The sequence below is a fragment of the Haemorhous mexicanus genome, chromosome 31 (assembly GCF_027477595.1).
Source record: "Haemorhous mexicanus isolate bHaeMex1 chromosome 31, bHaeMex1.pri, whole genome shotgun sequence".
In the NCBI taxonomy this organism is placed as follows: domain Eukaryota; kingdom Metazoa; phylum Chordata; class Aves; order Passeriformes; family Fringillidae; genus Haemorhous; species Haemorhous mexicanus.
Genome location: NC_082371.1, coordinates 3353010 through 3368027, shown reverse-complemented (window position 1 = coordinate 3368027; position 15018 = coordinate 3353010). Strand labels below are relative to the sequence as shown.

At 67.0% G+C, this 15018-nt stretch overlaps 3 protein-coding genes across 4 annotated transcripts; 1 reads left to right on the top strand and 2 right to left on the bottom strand.

The window, feature by feature from the left end:
* Positions 1-1587: 1587 nt before the first annotated feature.
* Positions 1588-4249, top strand: CTSK (cathepsin K). The gene is made up of 8 exons (XM_059871467.1): positions 1588-1745; positions 2326-2470; positions 2585-2707; positions 2787-2942; positions 3014-3232; positions 3310-3475; positions 3553-3658; positions 3740-4249. The coding sequence occupies exons 2-8, from the start codon at positions 2345-2347 to the stop codon at positions 3837-3839; spliced, it is 996 nt and encodes a 331-aa protein (XP_059727450.1). The 5' UTR covers positions 1588-1745; positions 2326-2344; the 3' UTR covers positions 3840-4249.
* A 627-nt stretch (positions 4250-4876) lies between these two features.
* Positions 4877-9006, bottom strand: ECM1 (extracellular matrix protein 1). Its single transcript, XM_059871464.1, has 7 exons — positions 8851-9006; positions 7994-8065; positions 7384-7682; positions 6155-6520; positions 5487-5707; positions 5171-5258; positions 4877-5093 (listed from the first exon to the last, which is right to left on the bottom strand). The coding sequence occupies exons 1-7, from the start codon at positions 8888-8890 to the stop codon at positions 4920-4922; spliced, it is 1260 nt and encodes a 419-aa protein (XP_059727447.1). The 5' UTR covers positions 8891-9006; the 3' UTR covers positions 4877-4919.
* Positions 9007-9935: 929 nt separating this feature from the next.
* On the bottom strand, positions 9936-14960 carry TARS2 (threonyl-tRNA synthetase 2, mitochondrial). 2 transcript variants are annotated; one of them, XR_009489813.1, is made up of 18 exons: positions 14888-14960; positions 14555-14769; positions 13987-14110; positions 13763-13884; positions 13572-13689; positions 13293-13354; positions 13143-13221; positions 12913-13056; positions 12741-12839; positions 12380-12546; positions 12143-12305; positions 11932-12069; positions 11783-11860; positions 11606-11706; positions 11192-11293; positions 10803-10895; positions 10594-10708; positions 9936-10152 (listed from the first exon to the last, which is right to left on the bottom strand). XR_009489813.1 is itself a non-coding variant. In XM_059870952.1 (18 exons), exons 1-18 carry the CDS (start codon positions 14942-14944, stop codon positions 10004-10006), a joined length of 2106 nt encoding a protein of 701 aa, XP_059726935.1. In that variant the 5' UTR covers positions 14945-14959; the 3' UTR covers positions 9936-10003. The 2 variants fall into 2 exon arrangements, 1 of the variants encoding a protein (XP_059726935.1); XM_059870952.1 differs by having other exon boundaries at positions 10803-10875; positions 14888-14959.
* Between the last annotated feature and the right edge of the window lie 58 nt (positions 14961-15018).

The following is a 15018-nucleotide window of genomic DNA, read 5'->3' as shown; positions in this document are numbered from 1 at the left end:
CTGTGTCACTCGCTGCCACGTCAGGGCCTCGTGCTCCAGGGGATGATTCTGCCCTGGGGCCCCGCGGTGACTCAGCCCCTCTGTCCCCACTGAGGTCACATGGGGGGTGGCCCCTCTCTTGGGGACCCCCGTGGGGAAGGGGTGACAGTGACCCCACCCCCACCTTGGTGCTGCTCCATCCCCCCCTCGCCCCTCTCCCCTCCTGGTCCCTGGCATGGTCTGTCCTTGTTCCCACGGCTGGAGGGTGACGGTGACAGTGACGATGATGTCGCTGTCCCCAGTGTGACATGTCTGGGATGGCTCTGGTGCCACCAGGACCTTCCAGAGCCACGTGATGAGGTGACAATCACTGCAGAAAGCACCGCCCGGCCCCACCTCCCCCAGCCAGGGACCCCCAAACTGGGCACGGGGGGGCAGCCCCGGGTTGGGGACAACTGGGGACAGAGGTGGGGTCCTGTCCTCTGCTCCTGCTGTCACATCATGTCCCCGAGCTGCTGTGTCCAGCTGCTCCTGCTGGAAGTGGGTGCTCAACCCCATCTGATTTGGACACGGGGACGACTTGGGGACAAGGTGGGTGTCCCCCAGGGCAGCAGGATGTCCCCAGGGTGGGATGTGGGGACAAGAGAATGTCCCCAAGTCAGCAGGACATCCCCAGGGTGGGATGCCAGGACAAGAGGGTGTCCCTGGGGCCAGAATCCTTGGGACAGGAGGGTGTCCCCAGGGCAGGATGCTGGGGTGGGGGGACATCCCAGGGACAGGAGAAGGTCCTAGGGGACAGGAGGACATCCCAGGGACAGGAGGACATCCCAGGGACAGGAGAAGGTCCTAGGGGACAGGAGGACATCCCAGGGACAGGGGGACATCCCAGGGACAGGAGAAGATCCTAGGGGACAGGAGGACATCCCAGGGACAGGAGAAGGTCCTAGGGGACAGGAGGACATCCTAGGGACAGGAGAAGGTCCTAGGGAGACAGGAGGACATCCTAGGGACAGGAGGACATCCCAGGGACAGGAGAAGGTCCTAGGGAGACAGGAGGACATCCCAGGGACAGGAGGACATCCCAGGGACAGGAGGACATCCCAGGGACAGGAGACGGTCCTAGGGGACAGGAGGACATCCCAGGGACAGGAGGACATCCCAGGGACAGGAGAAGGTCCTAGGGGACAGGAGGACATCCCAGGGACAGGAGAAGGTCCTAGGGGACAGGAGGACATCCCAGGGACAGGAGAAGGTCCTAGGGACAGGAGGACATCCCAGGGACAGGAGAAGATCCTAGGGGACAGGAGGACATCCCAGGGACAGGAGAAGGTCCTAGGGGACAGGAGGACATCCCAGGGACAGGGGGACATCCCAGGGACTGGAGAAGGTCCTAGGGGACAGGAGGACATCCCAGGGACAGGAGGACATCCCAGGGACAGGAGGACATCCCAGGGACAGGAGAAGGTCCTAGGGGACCGGAGGACATCAGGAGCGCGTCCCGGGGACCGGAGGATGTCCCGGGCAGGAGCCGCCACCAGCCCCGCGCCGGGGCTGACTCAGCTCGTCCCGCAGCATCACGTGGAGCCGGGGGCAGCCCCCGCGTCCCCCCTCCCTGTCCCCTCCTTCCCTCCAGCCCATCCAAACCCGATGCTTGCCAAAATTTTCCGGCTGCTTCCAAACTTCCTCAATCCGGCAGCATAAAAAGCGCAGCGGCCGCGGCTCCCGCTGGCCCCGTCCCGGCGCTCCCACCGACGGCTCCGTGCTCGGTAAGCGGCGGGGAGGGGTCCCCCGGGGGGCTCTGGGTGCTTTTGATCCCAGGGAAATGGATCCCAGTGGGAATGGGAGGGAATGTGGGACAAAAAGGGAAACTGAGGCACTGTACGTCGAGCGGACCTGGGGTCCCCGGCTCGGGGAAGTGTCCCGGGTTTTGCTGTGCCGCGGGGGGCTGGGGGGCGGTGGGTGAAGCAGGGAGGGGCAGGAGGGCTGGGACATCTCCCCCGCTGCATCCTCAGCATCCCCGAACTCCCCCTCGCGGCTCGGGGCGGCCGGAACGAGCCGGAGCCGTAACGGGAACCAGCTGTGGCGGCTCATGTGATGCCGGCGCCTGGCCAGCCCTGCCCGCGGGGGTGTCCTGGCCCCAGATCGAGGGAGGAAGGGGTCCCAGTCCCCAAATCAGGGGGTACAGGGGGTCCCGGCCTCAAATTGAGGGAGGAAGGGGTCCCAGTCCCCAGCCAGGGGGTCTCAGCCCCAAATCAGGGCGTGCAGGGGATCCTGGCCCCACGGGAGGGTGGGCACAGTGTCCTGCCCCCCCCAGGCCCCCTGGCTCAGTCTGTGTCCCCTCCCCAGCCTTCAGGCTGTCCCCAGGATGTGGTGGCCCGTGCTGCTGGCCCTGCTGGTCCCTGCGGCGCCGGCCCAGCTGCACCCGGAGCGGGAACTGGACGCGCAGTGGGAGCTGTGGAAAAAGACCCACCACAAGCAGTACAACGGCCAGGTACGGGGGGGAGGGGGCTTGGGACCCCCAGGGACGTCCCCAGGGTGGGTGCTGGGGCACAAGGATGCCCTGAGGGCAGGGCCCCCGTCCCAGCACCGTCTCCCCCCGGCGCAGGCGGACGAGGTGACGCGGAGGCTGATTTGGGAGAAGAACCTCAAATACATCAACACCCACAACCTGGAGCACTCCCTGGGCGTCCACACCTTCGAGCTGGCCATGAACCACCTGGGTGACATGGTGGGTGTCCCTGGCAGGGGACAGAGAGGGGGGCTGAGCATCTCTGGATGCTCCCACCCACCGGGGGTTCCTTCCCCAGACCAGCGAGGAGGTGGTGAGGACAATGACAGGGCTGAAGGTGCCCCGTGGTCACCAACGCCACAACGAGACACTCTTTGTCCCTGACTGGAGTGAGAGAGCCCCGGCTGCCATGGACTGGCGTAAAAAAGGCTACGTGACCCCTGTCAAGAACCAGGTGAGATGGGTGTACCTGCAGCAGGGTGTCACCCCAGTGCCACCCTGGTGTCACCCGTTGTGTCCCCACAGGGCCAGTGCGGCTCGTGCTGGGCTTTCAGCTCGGTGGGTGCCCTGGAGGGGCAGCTGAAGAGGAAAACAGGCAAGCTGCTGCCCCTCAGCCCCCAAAACCTGGTGGACTGCGTGGCCAACAACGACGGCTGCGGGGGCGGGTACATGACCAACGCCTTCGAGTACGTCCGCCAGAACCGCGGCATCGACTCCGAGGACTCCTACCCCTACATTGGCCAGGTGTGAGGGGGGACAGCCCCAAATCCCCCTCCGTCCCTCCCATCCCCATCTCACCTGACCTTCCTGGCCCCACACAGGACGAGAGCTGCATGTACAGCCCCACTGGGAAGGCGGCCAAGTGCCGCGGCTACCGCGAGATCCCCGAGGGCAACGAGAAGGCTTTGAAGAGGGCGGTGGCCAGGATTGGGCCCATCTCCGTGGGCATCGATGCCAGCCTGCCCTCCTTCCAGTTCTACAGCCGAGGTGAGGGGCTGGGGGGGAGCTCAGGGGGCTGCTCGGGGAGCTGAGGCACGCCTGGTGACACCGGCTGTGTCCCCAAGGCGTGTACTATGACGAGAGCTGCAACGCCGAGAACATCAACCACGCCGTGCTGGCCGTGGGCTACGGGGCACAGAAGGGCACCAAGCACTGGATCATCAAGAACAGGTACAGGGCTTGGGATGGTTTGGGAATTGCAGGTGGTTGGGGCTCTTCCAGAGGCTCAGGTTCTGCTTTTCCACCCTGCAGCTGGGGCGAGGAATGGGGCAACAAGGGCTACGTCCTCCTGGCCCGCAACATGAACAATGCCTGCGGTGTGGCCAACCTGGCCAGCTTCCCCAAGATGTGACAACCCCACCCAGGCCTTCCCTACCCACTGCCCTGCCCTCCAGCTTGGCCTCTTCCCTCCCAGCCTCAAAGATGACGGTGCTCCCAGGGGGAATTCTTTGCCTCCGTGAGAAACTTCCTCTGGGAAAGGGAAATTCACCTGCTGGGAATGGAGGATGAGTCCCCTCAATTCTGATTTCCACACTTTGCCATGCTGGCTTCTGCCTTCCCATGGTCTGTGGAGGCCAATCCACCCAGAAATGCTTCAGGAAACAGGTTCCACACCAGCCTCTGCCTCAGGAGCACTGAGGTGGAGGTGGAATATTCCCAACGGAGAACAAAAATCCCTCTCCCTCCACCCAGTATCCCAGTGGAGGCTGCTGAGAATGATACAACTTTATTTTTCAACTAAAATTGGGAATAAGGCTTGAACTGGTTTGCTTTGTGCTGGGAAAAAGCCTCAGGGATGAGAAAAATTCTTCCTTTTCCCAAAGGGGCAAGGAATCCCATGTGAGGCAGACCAGGGTGAGAAGAAGCTGCTGGGGAATTTTGGGATGGATGGATGGAGTATCTGGGGAGGGGGAGGTTCTAGGAAGGACACAGGGAAGGACAGATGGATGGATGGACCCACAGGACACCCCCAGCCCCAACAGAATCCCCCAAACCCTCCCCAGGGACTGTCAGCCATGGCTGGGGGGGCACTATGGGGAATCTGGGGAGAGATTTGGGGATCTCCTGGGATTGTGGCCATGGGGGGGACACGAGTGACAATGACAGTGTGGTAAGAGGTGCACAGAGACCCCTGGGGGGCACGAGGCCGTGTGTGCCCCGTGTGGCTGAGCGTGGAGACCACAGCACACCCCAAAACCAAACACAGGTATCACAGCAGGCCTGCCACACCCCAAGAGTGCAAACACCCCAATATCCACCCACACCCCACCACGCCCCGGAACGGGGCCCTGAGGGGGACACTGAGGCCCCGGGGGGGGCTCCCTGAAACAATGGAGACAGTGAGGCATAAGGAAGTCCCCGAAGGCGGAAAAAAGGGACACTCAGAGGTGACACCGCAGCATCTTTATTGTTTCCTCCTGCCGGGAGGGATTCACTCCTCGTAGCCGGGGGGCGGGGGAGCCAGGGCGGCCCCCAGGGTCACCTGGCTCAGGTAGGCGTTGTCAAAGCAGCGGCGCCGCTCGGGCTCCTCCCACGAGCAGCAGCCCTGGGGGTCCCGCCAGGCGTCCCGGGGGGTGGCACAGAGCGTGGCGATGCCCTGCGACAGCTGTGGGCAATGGGGACGGGGGTGTCAGGGCGGCTCTGGGGGGTCCCCCGGTGCCCCCGACCCCCTCGGTCACTCACCTGCTCCCGGGCACAGACGCCGCGTTCCTCGGGGGGCAGCGGGCAGCACGCAGCCGTCATGGCCCCCAGCAGCTCCGGTACCGGCCGCCTGTGGATACGGACACGGACACGGACACGGACACGGGGGTCACCTCCAGGGGGGTTTTTAGGCGGGGGGAAGGGACTGCTGGGCCCCCTCCCCAAAAAGGGGTTCCCGAGCCATGGAGAGTCCCAGATGCCGGGGATGGGGATGAGGGGGATGAGGGGTCCTGCCAAGCTGGGACCCCCCAACAGGAGGGACTGTGCTGTCCCCCCGGGCTGCTCTGGGGTCACCCACCTCTGTGTGAAGAGCCGGGTGGGGCCGCACAGGGAGCGCAGCAGGGCCGGGCCGGGCCGGGCCAGGCTCACGTTGTGCAGTTCCCGGTCGTATTCGGGGTGGGGGGCGGCGGCGGCGAAGCAGCGACCGCGGGCCTTGGGACCCCCCCGCTGGCAGCACCGGTGCTGGCCCGTCTTCACCGATGCTTCTTCCCGGCAGAACCGATTCAGCCCCTTCAGCCACTGCGGAGGAGAAACTGGGGGTCAGGGGGGCGCCCGGACCCTGGGACACCAACCCCTGAACACCTGGGTCATCCCTGGGACATTTCCGTCCCCTCCCCGGATGCCGGGGCCCCTCCCTGACACGTTTGTCACCTTCCCGGATACCTGGGAGCCTTCCCGGCCTCTGAGTGGCTGGGTCACGCTCCGGGCACACGGGTCATTCCCGGGACACCGGGGGCCCCTCCCCGGATACCGGAGTGCCAGCCCAAACACCTCTGTCCCTTTCCCAAACACCTGGATCCCTTTCCTGAACACCTGGGTCCTTTTCCCGCATACCTGCGCCCCCCGAGCGCAGAGACCCTCCCAGACTCCTTGGACCCCTCGAGCCCTTCAGGACCACCACCCTCCCTCCCAGCCTTGTCCCCTCGTCCCCTCCTTGTCCTCCCCCGTCCCCGTGTCCCCGCTCACGGCGCTGTGGGCGCAGCTCAGGCTCTCGTTGCGGCAGCACCGGCCGTACTCCCGCTCCAGCCGGACGCGCAGCCGGACGCGGGGCCCGGAGCGGGCACCGGGGCCGGGGGGACCGGGGCGCAGCGCCCGCAGCCCGCAGATGTTGCCGATGTTGGTGGCCGTGGGCTCGCCGGGTGGAAAAGGGGGCTCGCTGACCAGCTCCCAGGCGACGTTGGGGTTCCAGGTGGGGACGGGGTCCCAGGTGGGGGTCGGGGTCTCCTGGGCGAAGCAGCGGCGCCGCGCGGCCCCGGAGAGGCGGCAGCAGTGGAACTGCCGCGTCTTCACCCCGAACTCATCCGTACAGAACCCGTCCAGCACGTCCGTCCACTGCGGGGCAGAGTCCCCTCGGTGTCACCCCGTGTCCCTCCCTCCGCAGTGTCCCAATTCCCTCTCCTGGCATTGTCCCCGCGATGCCCCCACGTTACACCTGCCCCAGTGTCTTCCCTCTAGCAGTGTCCCCGTGTCCCTTACGGTGTCCCCCATCCCCTCAGTGTCCCCATCCCCGCGGTGTCCCCATCCCCTCAGTGTCCCCCCCATCCCCGCGGTGTCCCCATCCCCACAGTGTCCCCATCCCCGCGGTGTCCCCCCCGTCCCCGCGGTGTCCCCATCCCCGCGGTGTCCCCCCCGTCCCCCCCATCCCCGCGGTGTCCCCATCCCCACAGTGTCCCCCATCCCCTCAGTGTCCCCCCCATCCCCTCAGTGTCCTCATCCCCTCAGTGTCCCACCCGTCCCCGCGGTGTCCCCCCCCCATCCCCGCGGTGTCCCCATCCCCACAGTGTCCCCATCCCCACAGTGCCCCCATCCCCGCGGTGTCCCCATCCCCACAGTGTCCCCATCCCCACAGTGTCCCCATCCCCGCGGTGTCCCCATCCCCACAGTGTCCCCCCCACCCCCTCAGTGTCCCCATCCCCTCAGTGTCCCCCCCATCCCCTCGGTGTCCCCATCCCCTCAGTGTCCCCATTATCCCCGCGGTGTCCCCATCCCCTCAGTGTCCCCATTATCCCCGCTGTGTCCCCATCCCCTCAGTGTCCCCATCCCCACAGTGTCCCCCCCATCCCCACAGTGTCCCCCATCCCCTCGGTGTCCCCCCCGTCCCCGCGGTGTCCCCATCCCCGCGGTGTCCCCCCCGTCCCCGCGGTGTCCCCCCCATCCCCGCGGTGTCCCCCCCGTCCCGCGGTGTCCCCACTCACGGCGCGGCGGGCGCAGGGCAGCGGGCTGTGGTGCCGGCAGCAATCGTTCAGGCGGGGCTGGAGCGCGGCCAGCGCGGCCGCCTGCCGCCGGAGGTGGGCGAAGGCGGTCGGGGGGAGCAGCGGCGGCGGCGGCAGCGTGGGGGGGTCCTGGCAGTGCCGGGTGATGGTGGCGGCCATGGGCCAGGCGGGGGGGAACCCGTCCAAGGCGTTGCCCCAGACCGGGGGGTCGCTCGAGGGGGACATGGCCCCCCCCACCAGGATGTCGGGGGGCACCTCGAGGTCCTGCTCCTGCTGCAGCACTGAAGAAGGGAGCGGGGTGGGCACAGGGAGCTGCATTTGTCCCTGTGTGCCCCCCTCTGCCCGTTCGGTCCCTGTGGTGCCACTCCTGTGCCCAGCCCTCACTGTCCCCATGTCCCCCCCATTCAAATCCCCTCCTCCTCCATCACCGTGTCCCCATGTCCCTCCACCCCCAACCCTGACTCCCCCCGTGTCCCCTCCATCCATATCCCCACCCACGAGCATCCCCCTGTCCCCAGTCTTGGGTGTCCCCCTGTCCCCACCCCTGGGTGTCCCCCTTTGTCCCCCCACCCCTGGGTGTCCCTCCCCTCACCTTGTTGGATGTTGGGGGGTCGCAGGTCCAGGCTCTCCTGGACCACCTGCTGCAGATATCCCGAGGCCAGCGCTGTCACCGATGGGGGACACGGGGGGGGTCAGCAGGGTCACCCCCTCCATCCCCCCACCCACAGAACAGCCACCAGAGACCCCCCCACACCTGTGGGCTTGGAGCCCCATAATGGGGAGGGGGCCCGGCTATTTGGGAAGGGGTCCCAGAGGTTCAGGAGCTGGAGAAGGGGACACAGACACCCCGGAGGGCTGCAGGTGTTTGGGACAGGGACCTCCAGGCATTTGGGAGGGATCCAGGTGTGTGGGCAGCAGCCCTGACATCCGGGGTGGAGATCCAGGTGTCCCTGGAGGTGTCCAAAACACCTGGACAGGAACTCAGGTGTCCCAGGTGGGACCCAGGAGTTCGGGAAGGGGACCTGAGTGTCCGGGAAAGGGACCCAGATTTCGGGAAGGGGCCCCAAATCTCAGTGGGGGATCTCAGGTGCTTGGGAAGGGGATCCAGAATTCAGAAAGGGACCCTCAAATCTCATTGGGGAATCTCAGGTGTCCAGGAAGGGGATCCAGAATTCGGCTCCCAATTCTCTGTGGGGGATCTCTGGTGCTTGGGAAGGGGATCCAGAATTCAGAAAGGGACCCTCAAATCTCTGTGAGGGATCTCAGGTGCTTGGGAAGGGGATCCAGAATTCAGAAAGGGACCCTCAAATCTCAGTGGGGGATCTCAGGTGTTCAGGAAGGGGATCCAGGTGTCCGGGGAAGGGACCCAGTAGTTCGGGAAGGGGCCCCAGGTGTTCGGGGGGCCCCAGGTGTGCGGCGGGGCCCTGGGTGGGGGCCGCGGGGACTCACCGGCGGCGCTGAGGAGGAGGAAGAGGCCGAAGGCCGCCATGGCGTCGGGAGCTGTAGGGTCAGCGCCGGCTCCGCCGCCTTATGAAGGGCCGGGTCGGGCGTGGGGCCACATCCCGCGGGGCTGAGTCACGGCCCTGACGTCGCGGCAGAGCCGGGAGGGGGACCCCGGGGGGCTGCGCTGGATCCTGCACCCCCAAACAGGAGCAGGGGGGGAACCCCCACCCCAGGCAGGCTGTCCCCACCCTGGTGGTCCTGTCCCCACCCTGGTGGTCCCGTCCTCATCCCGGTAGCCCCGGATCCCCCTCTGGTGGCCCCAGCCCCCCCCCCCCCCCCCGACCCCTGCGTCACAGCAGGGGGAAGCGGTCAGGCCACATTTTTGTGGGTTTTACCCCGTTTTGGGGCCCCCACCCACTGAGTCACCCCCGGAGCTGGGGGGGGGGCTGAAGGCCCACCTCCAGAGGGACCCCCGGACAAGGGGGGGTCCCTCAGCTCATGTCCCCAAGGGTCACAACCTTGGTCACTTATGGACGGGGGGATCCGGGGGTGGGGTGGGGGCTGCTGTGCTACCCCAAATCCTGCCCGGGGCTGAGCCCGCACGCCCGGGCAGGTGTTTGGGGTGGGGTGGGGGGACAGCCCCGTGTCCCCCCCCGCGATTGCCCAACGGCGGCTGCGGCTCCGTGACTCGGGGTTTGCGCAACCCCCCCCTCACTTTCCCCGCCGCGTGGGCGGGGGGGAAAATCCCGCCTGGAAGGACCCAGAAGTGCCGGGAGGAGAGGGAAGGTGGGAACGGAAACCTGGCAATGAGAGGCCGGGAATCGCAACCCGGACATCCAGGTGTTGTGGGAAGGGTGTCCAGGGGTTTTTTGGGGGGGTCCCCAAGGTCCTGCCTCCCAGGTGGGACCCAGGAATTCGGGAAGAGGATCCAGGTGTTCCGGGAAGGGACGCAGAGTTCGGGAAGGGGCTCCAAATCTCAGTGGGGGATCTCAGGTGTTCAGGAAGGGGATCCAGGTGTCCGGGGGAGGGACCCCAGAGTCCGAGCACCCCAGCACCGAGAGGTGCCCCAGTCTCAGCTCCCACAACATCCAGCGCTTTTCCCAGCGGTTTATTGAGTTGGGGGGTCCCAGGGCCCCCCGAGAAGAGTTGGGGGGTGGGGTCAGAAGCGCTGCTCGGCGTCGGGGACGCGGCCGTCCCTCAGCTCCTGCAGCCGCTGCAGCACCCGGGGCAGCTCCAGCTCGCCGAGCTGCCGGTTCTCCCGGCTCCGGACGCTGACCGTGCCGCGCTGCCGCTCCCGCCGCCCCACCACTGCGGGGGCACGGCCGTCGGGAGGGGGGGGAAACGGGGACCCCGCGCCCCCCGACCGCACAGGCACCCCCTAAACACAGCACCCCCCCAGCTCTGAGCAGCACCCACTGCCCTGCGGGGTCCAGAGGGGGTCCCAGGGCAGGGATTTTGGGGGGGTCCCAAAGGGGGTGGGGGTCTCAGAGGGACCCTGGGTGGGGGGTCCCTAAAACATTCCTGGGGAGGTCCTGAGTGGATCTCAGGGGGGGTGCTGGTGAATTCCCAAGGGGGGACTGAGCTCCTGGAGGGGGTCTCAGCAGATTCCTGAGGGGGTCTCATAGATGGGGGGTGTGCTCCCAGGGGATTCAGTTTTCCTCCCCAGCAGCACCCAGGATGTGGATGGGGGTGTCCAGCCAGTCCTGGGGGGCTCCAAGGGGGTCCCAGGGGGGTCTGCCCCACCCTTACCCAACTGGAAGTTGTAGTGGGCGAGTTGGGCCCGACGGATCTTCCGTGCCAGGGTGGTCCCGGGGTCCCCATCCAGGTCAGCCAGGAGGCCCCCCCTCCTCAGCACTGCCTGCACCTGTACCCCCAGAGTCAGTGGGGGGCACGGGGGGGCATGGAGGGTCACAGGGGATGGGGGTACATGGACGGAGAGAATGGGGGGGGTCACATACCTCCCGGGCATAGTCCTCGACCTCAGGGCTCTGTGGGATGACCATGGCCTGCAGAGGGGACAGCCAGAGCGGCCTGGGGGGCACCAGGGGTCACTGGGGGTGACACACAAGGAGGGGGTGCCCCAAGGGTTGCAGGGGTGTCCCCAGGATGGAGGGGCCCCAAAGATGGAGGTATTTCAGGGATCCAGAGTGTCCTGGAGATTGAGTGTCCCCAAAACTGGGGAGGGTCTGTCCCAAGCTGGGGCACCCTGGGACAGGGGTGACGCTGGGGATGAGGGGACCCAGACAACTGGGGGTGTTCCTGGGAACTGGGGGTTGTGTCCCAGAGACTGGGGGTTGTCTGAGGGACTGGGGGTGAGCTGTGGGGCGTTTTTGGGGTCCCCCCTCACCATCTCCCGCCGTAGCTCTCGGCCAGCACGGCCACCATGCGCTCCACGGAGCCCAGCACGGCCCGATGGATCAGCACCGGCCGTGCCGGGCTCCCACTGGGGCTGGGGGGGAAACGGGGGTCAGGGGGGCAGGGGACCCCTTGTCCCAGCCCTGATATCCCCCAAATCCCCAATTCTGCCTTCCCCATCCCAATCCTGACACTCCCCAAAATCCTGACACCCCCCCAGCCCCATTTCTGCCCCCTTCCACCCCAATCCTGACCCCCCTCCCAGCCCCCAATTCTACCCTCCCAATCCTGACATTCCCCAATCCCAATCCTGCTCCCCCAACCCTGATCCCCCCCCACAGAAATCCTGAACCCCAGCCCAACCGTGACCCCCACAAATCCCCCAGTCCTGCCCCACTCCCAACACCTGGCATATTCCAGCTCGAATCTCTCGGGCATCTGGAAATCCAGCTGGATGGTGCCACACTGGTGGTGCCTCCCCAGAGCATCCCTGATCCGGATATCGATCTGTTGGGCATCAAGAGGTTCCAGAAGGGTCCTGGTTTGTCCCCTTTAGGGATCCCCCCTCCCCAAAATGCCTCACCTTGGGCCCATAAAAGGCTCCGTCCCCCGGACTCAGCTCCCAGGGCTGCCCGAAATTCTTCAGGCTCCGCTCCAGCTGCTGCAGGGGTGGGTTGGGAGGGTCAGGGGGGACAGAGCAGGGGGCACAGCACACAGGGGGCATCATCCCACCTGCTCAGCACGATCCCAAGTTTCAGGGTCCCCCAGGAATCCATCGGGACGCGTGGCCAGGGCCAGGCGGAAGGAAAAGCCCAGGACGGCGTAAACGGCGCGGATGAAATCCAGGGAGGAATCGATCTCGCTCTCCAGCTGGCAAAGGGCTGTCAGGGGGGGCAGGTGACACATTCTGCGGGGGACAGGGAGGGGCCAGGGGGACAGACACCTGCTCCAGGGTGCAGAAAATGTGGGCATCATCCTGCTGGAAGCGCCGGACCCGCGTCAGCCCCGTCAGGGTCCCGGGGGGCTCGTTGCGGTGCAGGACCCCGAAATCCGCCAGGCGTAGGGGCAGCTCCCGCCAGGAGCGCGGCCGGTGGGCGAACATCAGGCTGGGGACGGACAGACAGACAGACAGGCTGCCCCCAGGAGCACCCCCCAGGCACCCCAGGGCCGCCTGACTCACCAGTGGGCCGGGCAGTTCATGGGTTTGAGGGAGAGGGTCTCAGGGGTGGCAGGGACAGAGAAGATGTGGGGGCTGTAGTGCTGCCAGTGCCCCGAGAGCTCCCAGAGCCGGGGGCTGAACAGGTTGGGGGTCACCACCTCGCTGAAGCCCCTGGCCCGGTACTCGCTCTGTGGGGACAGGGACAGGGCAGGACATCAGCTCAGCCCCACAGCATCGGGCATGGCGGGGCTGCAGGGACTGGGAAGGGTGAGAGTTGTGGGGTCTGGGTGTGAGGGGATGGGGTGCAGTGGGGTCTGTGGGGGGCACAGCAGGGCCCGGCTGTGGTGGGGATGGGGTGACAAGGAGATGATGGGGGTCATACCCGGATGAACTCCACGAGGGTGTTGTAGACGTGGGCACCGCGGGGCAGGAAGAAGCAGCTGCCAGGGCTGAACTTGTGGAAGAAGAAGAGCTCCTGATCCTGCAGCAGGGAGGGAGTTACTGGGGGGATCCCCGTGGCTGTGAGGGTCCCCCCAGCCCCTGGCAGGGCTCACCTTGCCGATCCGGCGGTGATCCCGCTGAGCCGCCTCCTCCTGGGCCCGCTCCCACTGCTCCAGCTCCTGGGCACTGGGGAAGGCCACGGCGGCCACACGCTGCAGTGACTGACCCCCAGCTCCCCCCCACAGCGCAGCCGAGCTCTGTGGGCACAGGGGGACATCAGAGGGACAGCAGGGACCCCACCCAACAGCAGGGCGGGGCACAGGGACCCCCACCTGACACCCACCGTGAGCACCCGCAGGGCTCCGATCAGCCCCGTGTGCCGCAGGAGGGGCCCGTGGCACAGCTGGAGCAGGGGGCCACACCTGAGGGAGGAAGAGACGGATGTGGGGACAGCTGTGGTGACACACGGCCACCCCACGAGTCCTGTGCTCACCTGTAGACCGTGGCCGTGGGGGACGTCACCTCCTCGAGCTGCTGCAGCTGGAAGGAGTTGTGCTGGGGAGGGACAGTGAGGTGGATGACAGTGGGCTTGGTGACATTAGAGGGGTGACACCGAGGGGGAGGTGACACTGTGCTGGGGCGAAGGACCGAGGTGGTGACAGGTAACGCCAAGGGGGGGTGACACTGGACCTGATGAGCTAATGATGCCAACCAGGAGGGTCCCAATGTCCCCAGGCTGGCCTCCCACGACACTCTGGGGAGGGGGACACACCTTGAGCAGCTCAGCCAGCTGCTGGCGGGTGGCCTCGAGGCGCTCGAAGCGGTGCCGGGCACGGGCGAACGTGGCACAGGCCTCCTCCAGCACCGGCAGCTCCGTGCTCTGCACCGTCCTGGGGACACAGGGACACGTTGGGGACACGCTGGGGACACCCCAGGGACACTGCAGCACCTGCCCAGCCCTACCTGCTGCCCATGTGCACATCGCAGAAGAAGCCATCCTCGGTGGCCCGGGTGCTGCAAAGCGTCGCCCCGAAAAACTGCTCTGCCACCGCCCCCAGGACACAGGCACTGGAGCGCCAGAAAGCCTGGGGGGACATTGGGGACACGGGGGACATTGGGGACACGGGGGACACGGGGCTGTGAGGGGAGTGAGGTGCAGGTTCAGCCCCCCAGGCCCCCGGGCTCACCTCCCGCCCCTCAGGCGTGGAGAAGTCGAGCAGCTCCAAGTCGGTGTCACCTTCCAGCGGCCGGTCCAGGTCCTGGAGGGTCCCGTTCACCCGGGCCACCAAGGCCACCTCGGCCAGGCCAGCCCTACAGGGACACCAGAGATGCCATGGAGACACTGTGGGGACACCAGAAATCCTGTGGGAACCCTGTGGGGATCATGGGGACACCACGGACCCGGCAGAACTTATGGGGGCTCTGTGGGGATCACGGGGACCATGGGGACACAGCAGGACCCGCACGAACCTTGTGGGGACCACAGGGACATTGTGGAGACCCTGTGAACCTCGTGGGGACTCTGTGGGGACGATGGGGACATTGCAGACCCTGTGAACCTCGTGGGGACTCTGTGGGGATCATGGGGACACCATGGAAACACTGCGGACCCTGCAGACCCTGTGGGGACTCTGTGGGGATCACGGGGGCATTGCGGACCCTGCAGATCCTGTGGGGACACCCTGAGGGACTTGGGAACCTTGCCAGGACCCTGCGGGGACCCTGGGGACAGCGTGGGAAGCCCTGGGGCCGTACCCGAGCTCCGTGGCCACCTGGAACGGGGTGGTTTGCAGGGCCCGGCCGGGCAGGCGGCGCCCGCCGGGCAGCGCGATGCGGATCGGGGTCCCCGGTGGGAGGCGGCCGCCCCCGGCCCCGCCGCCGACCCCATCCCCGCGCCCGTCCCAGCGCTCCGCCGCCGCCGCCCGCAGCCGCTGGAAGAGCCGGAGGCGCTCAGGGTCCGGCCCGGACACCTGGGAACGGGGATCACCGAGGGGTCACCGGGCCGCCCTTGGCCCGGGGGGAGCGGGCAGGGGTGGTGCGGGGGTCCTGTGGGGCGGGGATGAGGGGTCCCGGGGGTCCCGAGCGCACCCGGTGTCGCCGCGGGGCTCCCGCCAGCAGCAGCCGCGAACCGGCGCGTGCGGACATGGCCGAGGCTCCGCCCGTTCCGCCGGAACCGGGGACGGGCCTCCGCAACACCGGCCTTCCCCCCCCCCGCGGAA

What these genes read in the sequence shown, in the direction of transcription:
- CTSK (XM_059871467.1), top strand. Translation starts at nt 2,345, where the DNA reads ATGTGGTGGCCCGTGCTGCTGGCCCTGCTGGTCCCTGCGGCGCCGGCC. An exon ending in TGAACCACCTGGGTGACATG is followed by an intron (nt 2,708 to 2,786) that starts GTGGGTGTCCCT and finishes TTCCTTCCCCAG; the next exon opens with ACCAGCGAGGAGGTGGTGAG. An exon ending in CCTACCCCTACATTGGCCAG is followed by an intron (nt 3,233 to 3,309) that starts GTGTGAGGGGGG and finishes GGCCCCACACAG; the next exon opens with GACGAGAGCTGCATGTACAG.
- ECM1 (XM_059871464.1), bottom strand. Translation starts at nt 8,890, where the DNA reads ATGGCGGCCTTCGGCCTCTTCCTCCTCCTCAGCGCCGCCG. An exon ending in TGCCCTGCGCCCGCCGCGCC is followed by an intron (nt 6,521 to 7,383) that starts GTGAGTGGGGAC and finishes TCTGCCCCGCAG; the next exon opens with TGGACGGACGTGCTGGACGG. An exon ending in GCGTCTGTGCCCGGGAGCAG is followed by an intron (nt 5,094 to 5,170) that starts GTGAGTGACCGA and finishes CATTGCCCACAG; the next exon opens with CTGTCGCAGGGCATCGCCAC.
- TARS2 (XM_059870952.1), bottom strand. Translation starts at nt 14,944, where the DNA reads ATGTCCGCACGCGCCGGTTCGCGGCTGCTGCTGGCGGGAGCCCCGCGG. An exon ending in GAGCCTTTTATGGGCCCAAG is followed by an intron (nt 11,707 to 11,782) that starts GTGAGGCATTTT and finishes GATGCCCAACAG; the next exon opens with ATCGATATCCGGATCAGGGA. An exon ending in TTCGAGCTGGAATATGCCAG is followed by an intron (nt 11,294 to 11,605) that starts GTGTTGGGAGTG and finishes TTTCCCCCCCAG; the next exon opens with CCCCAGTGGGAGCCCGGCAC.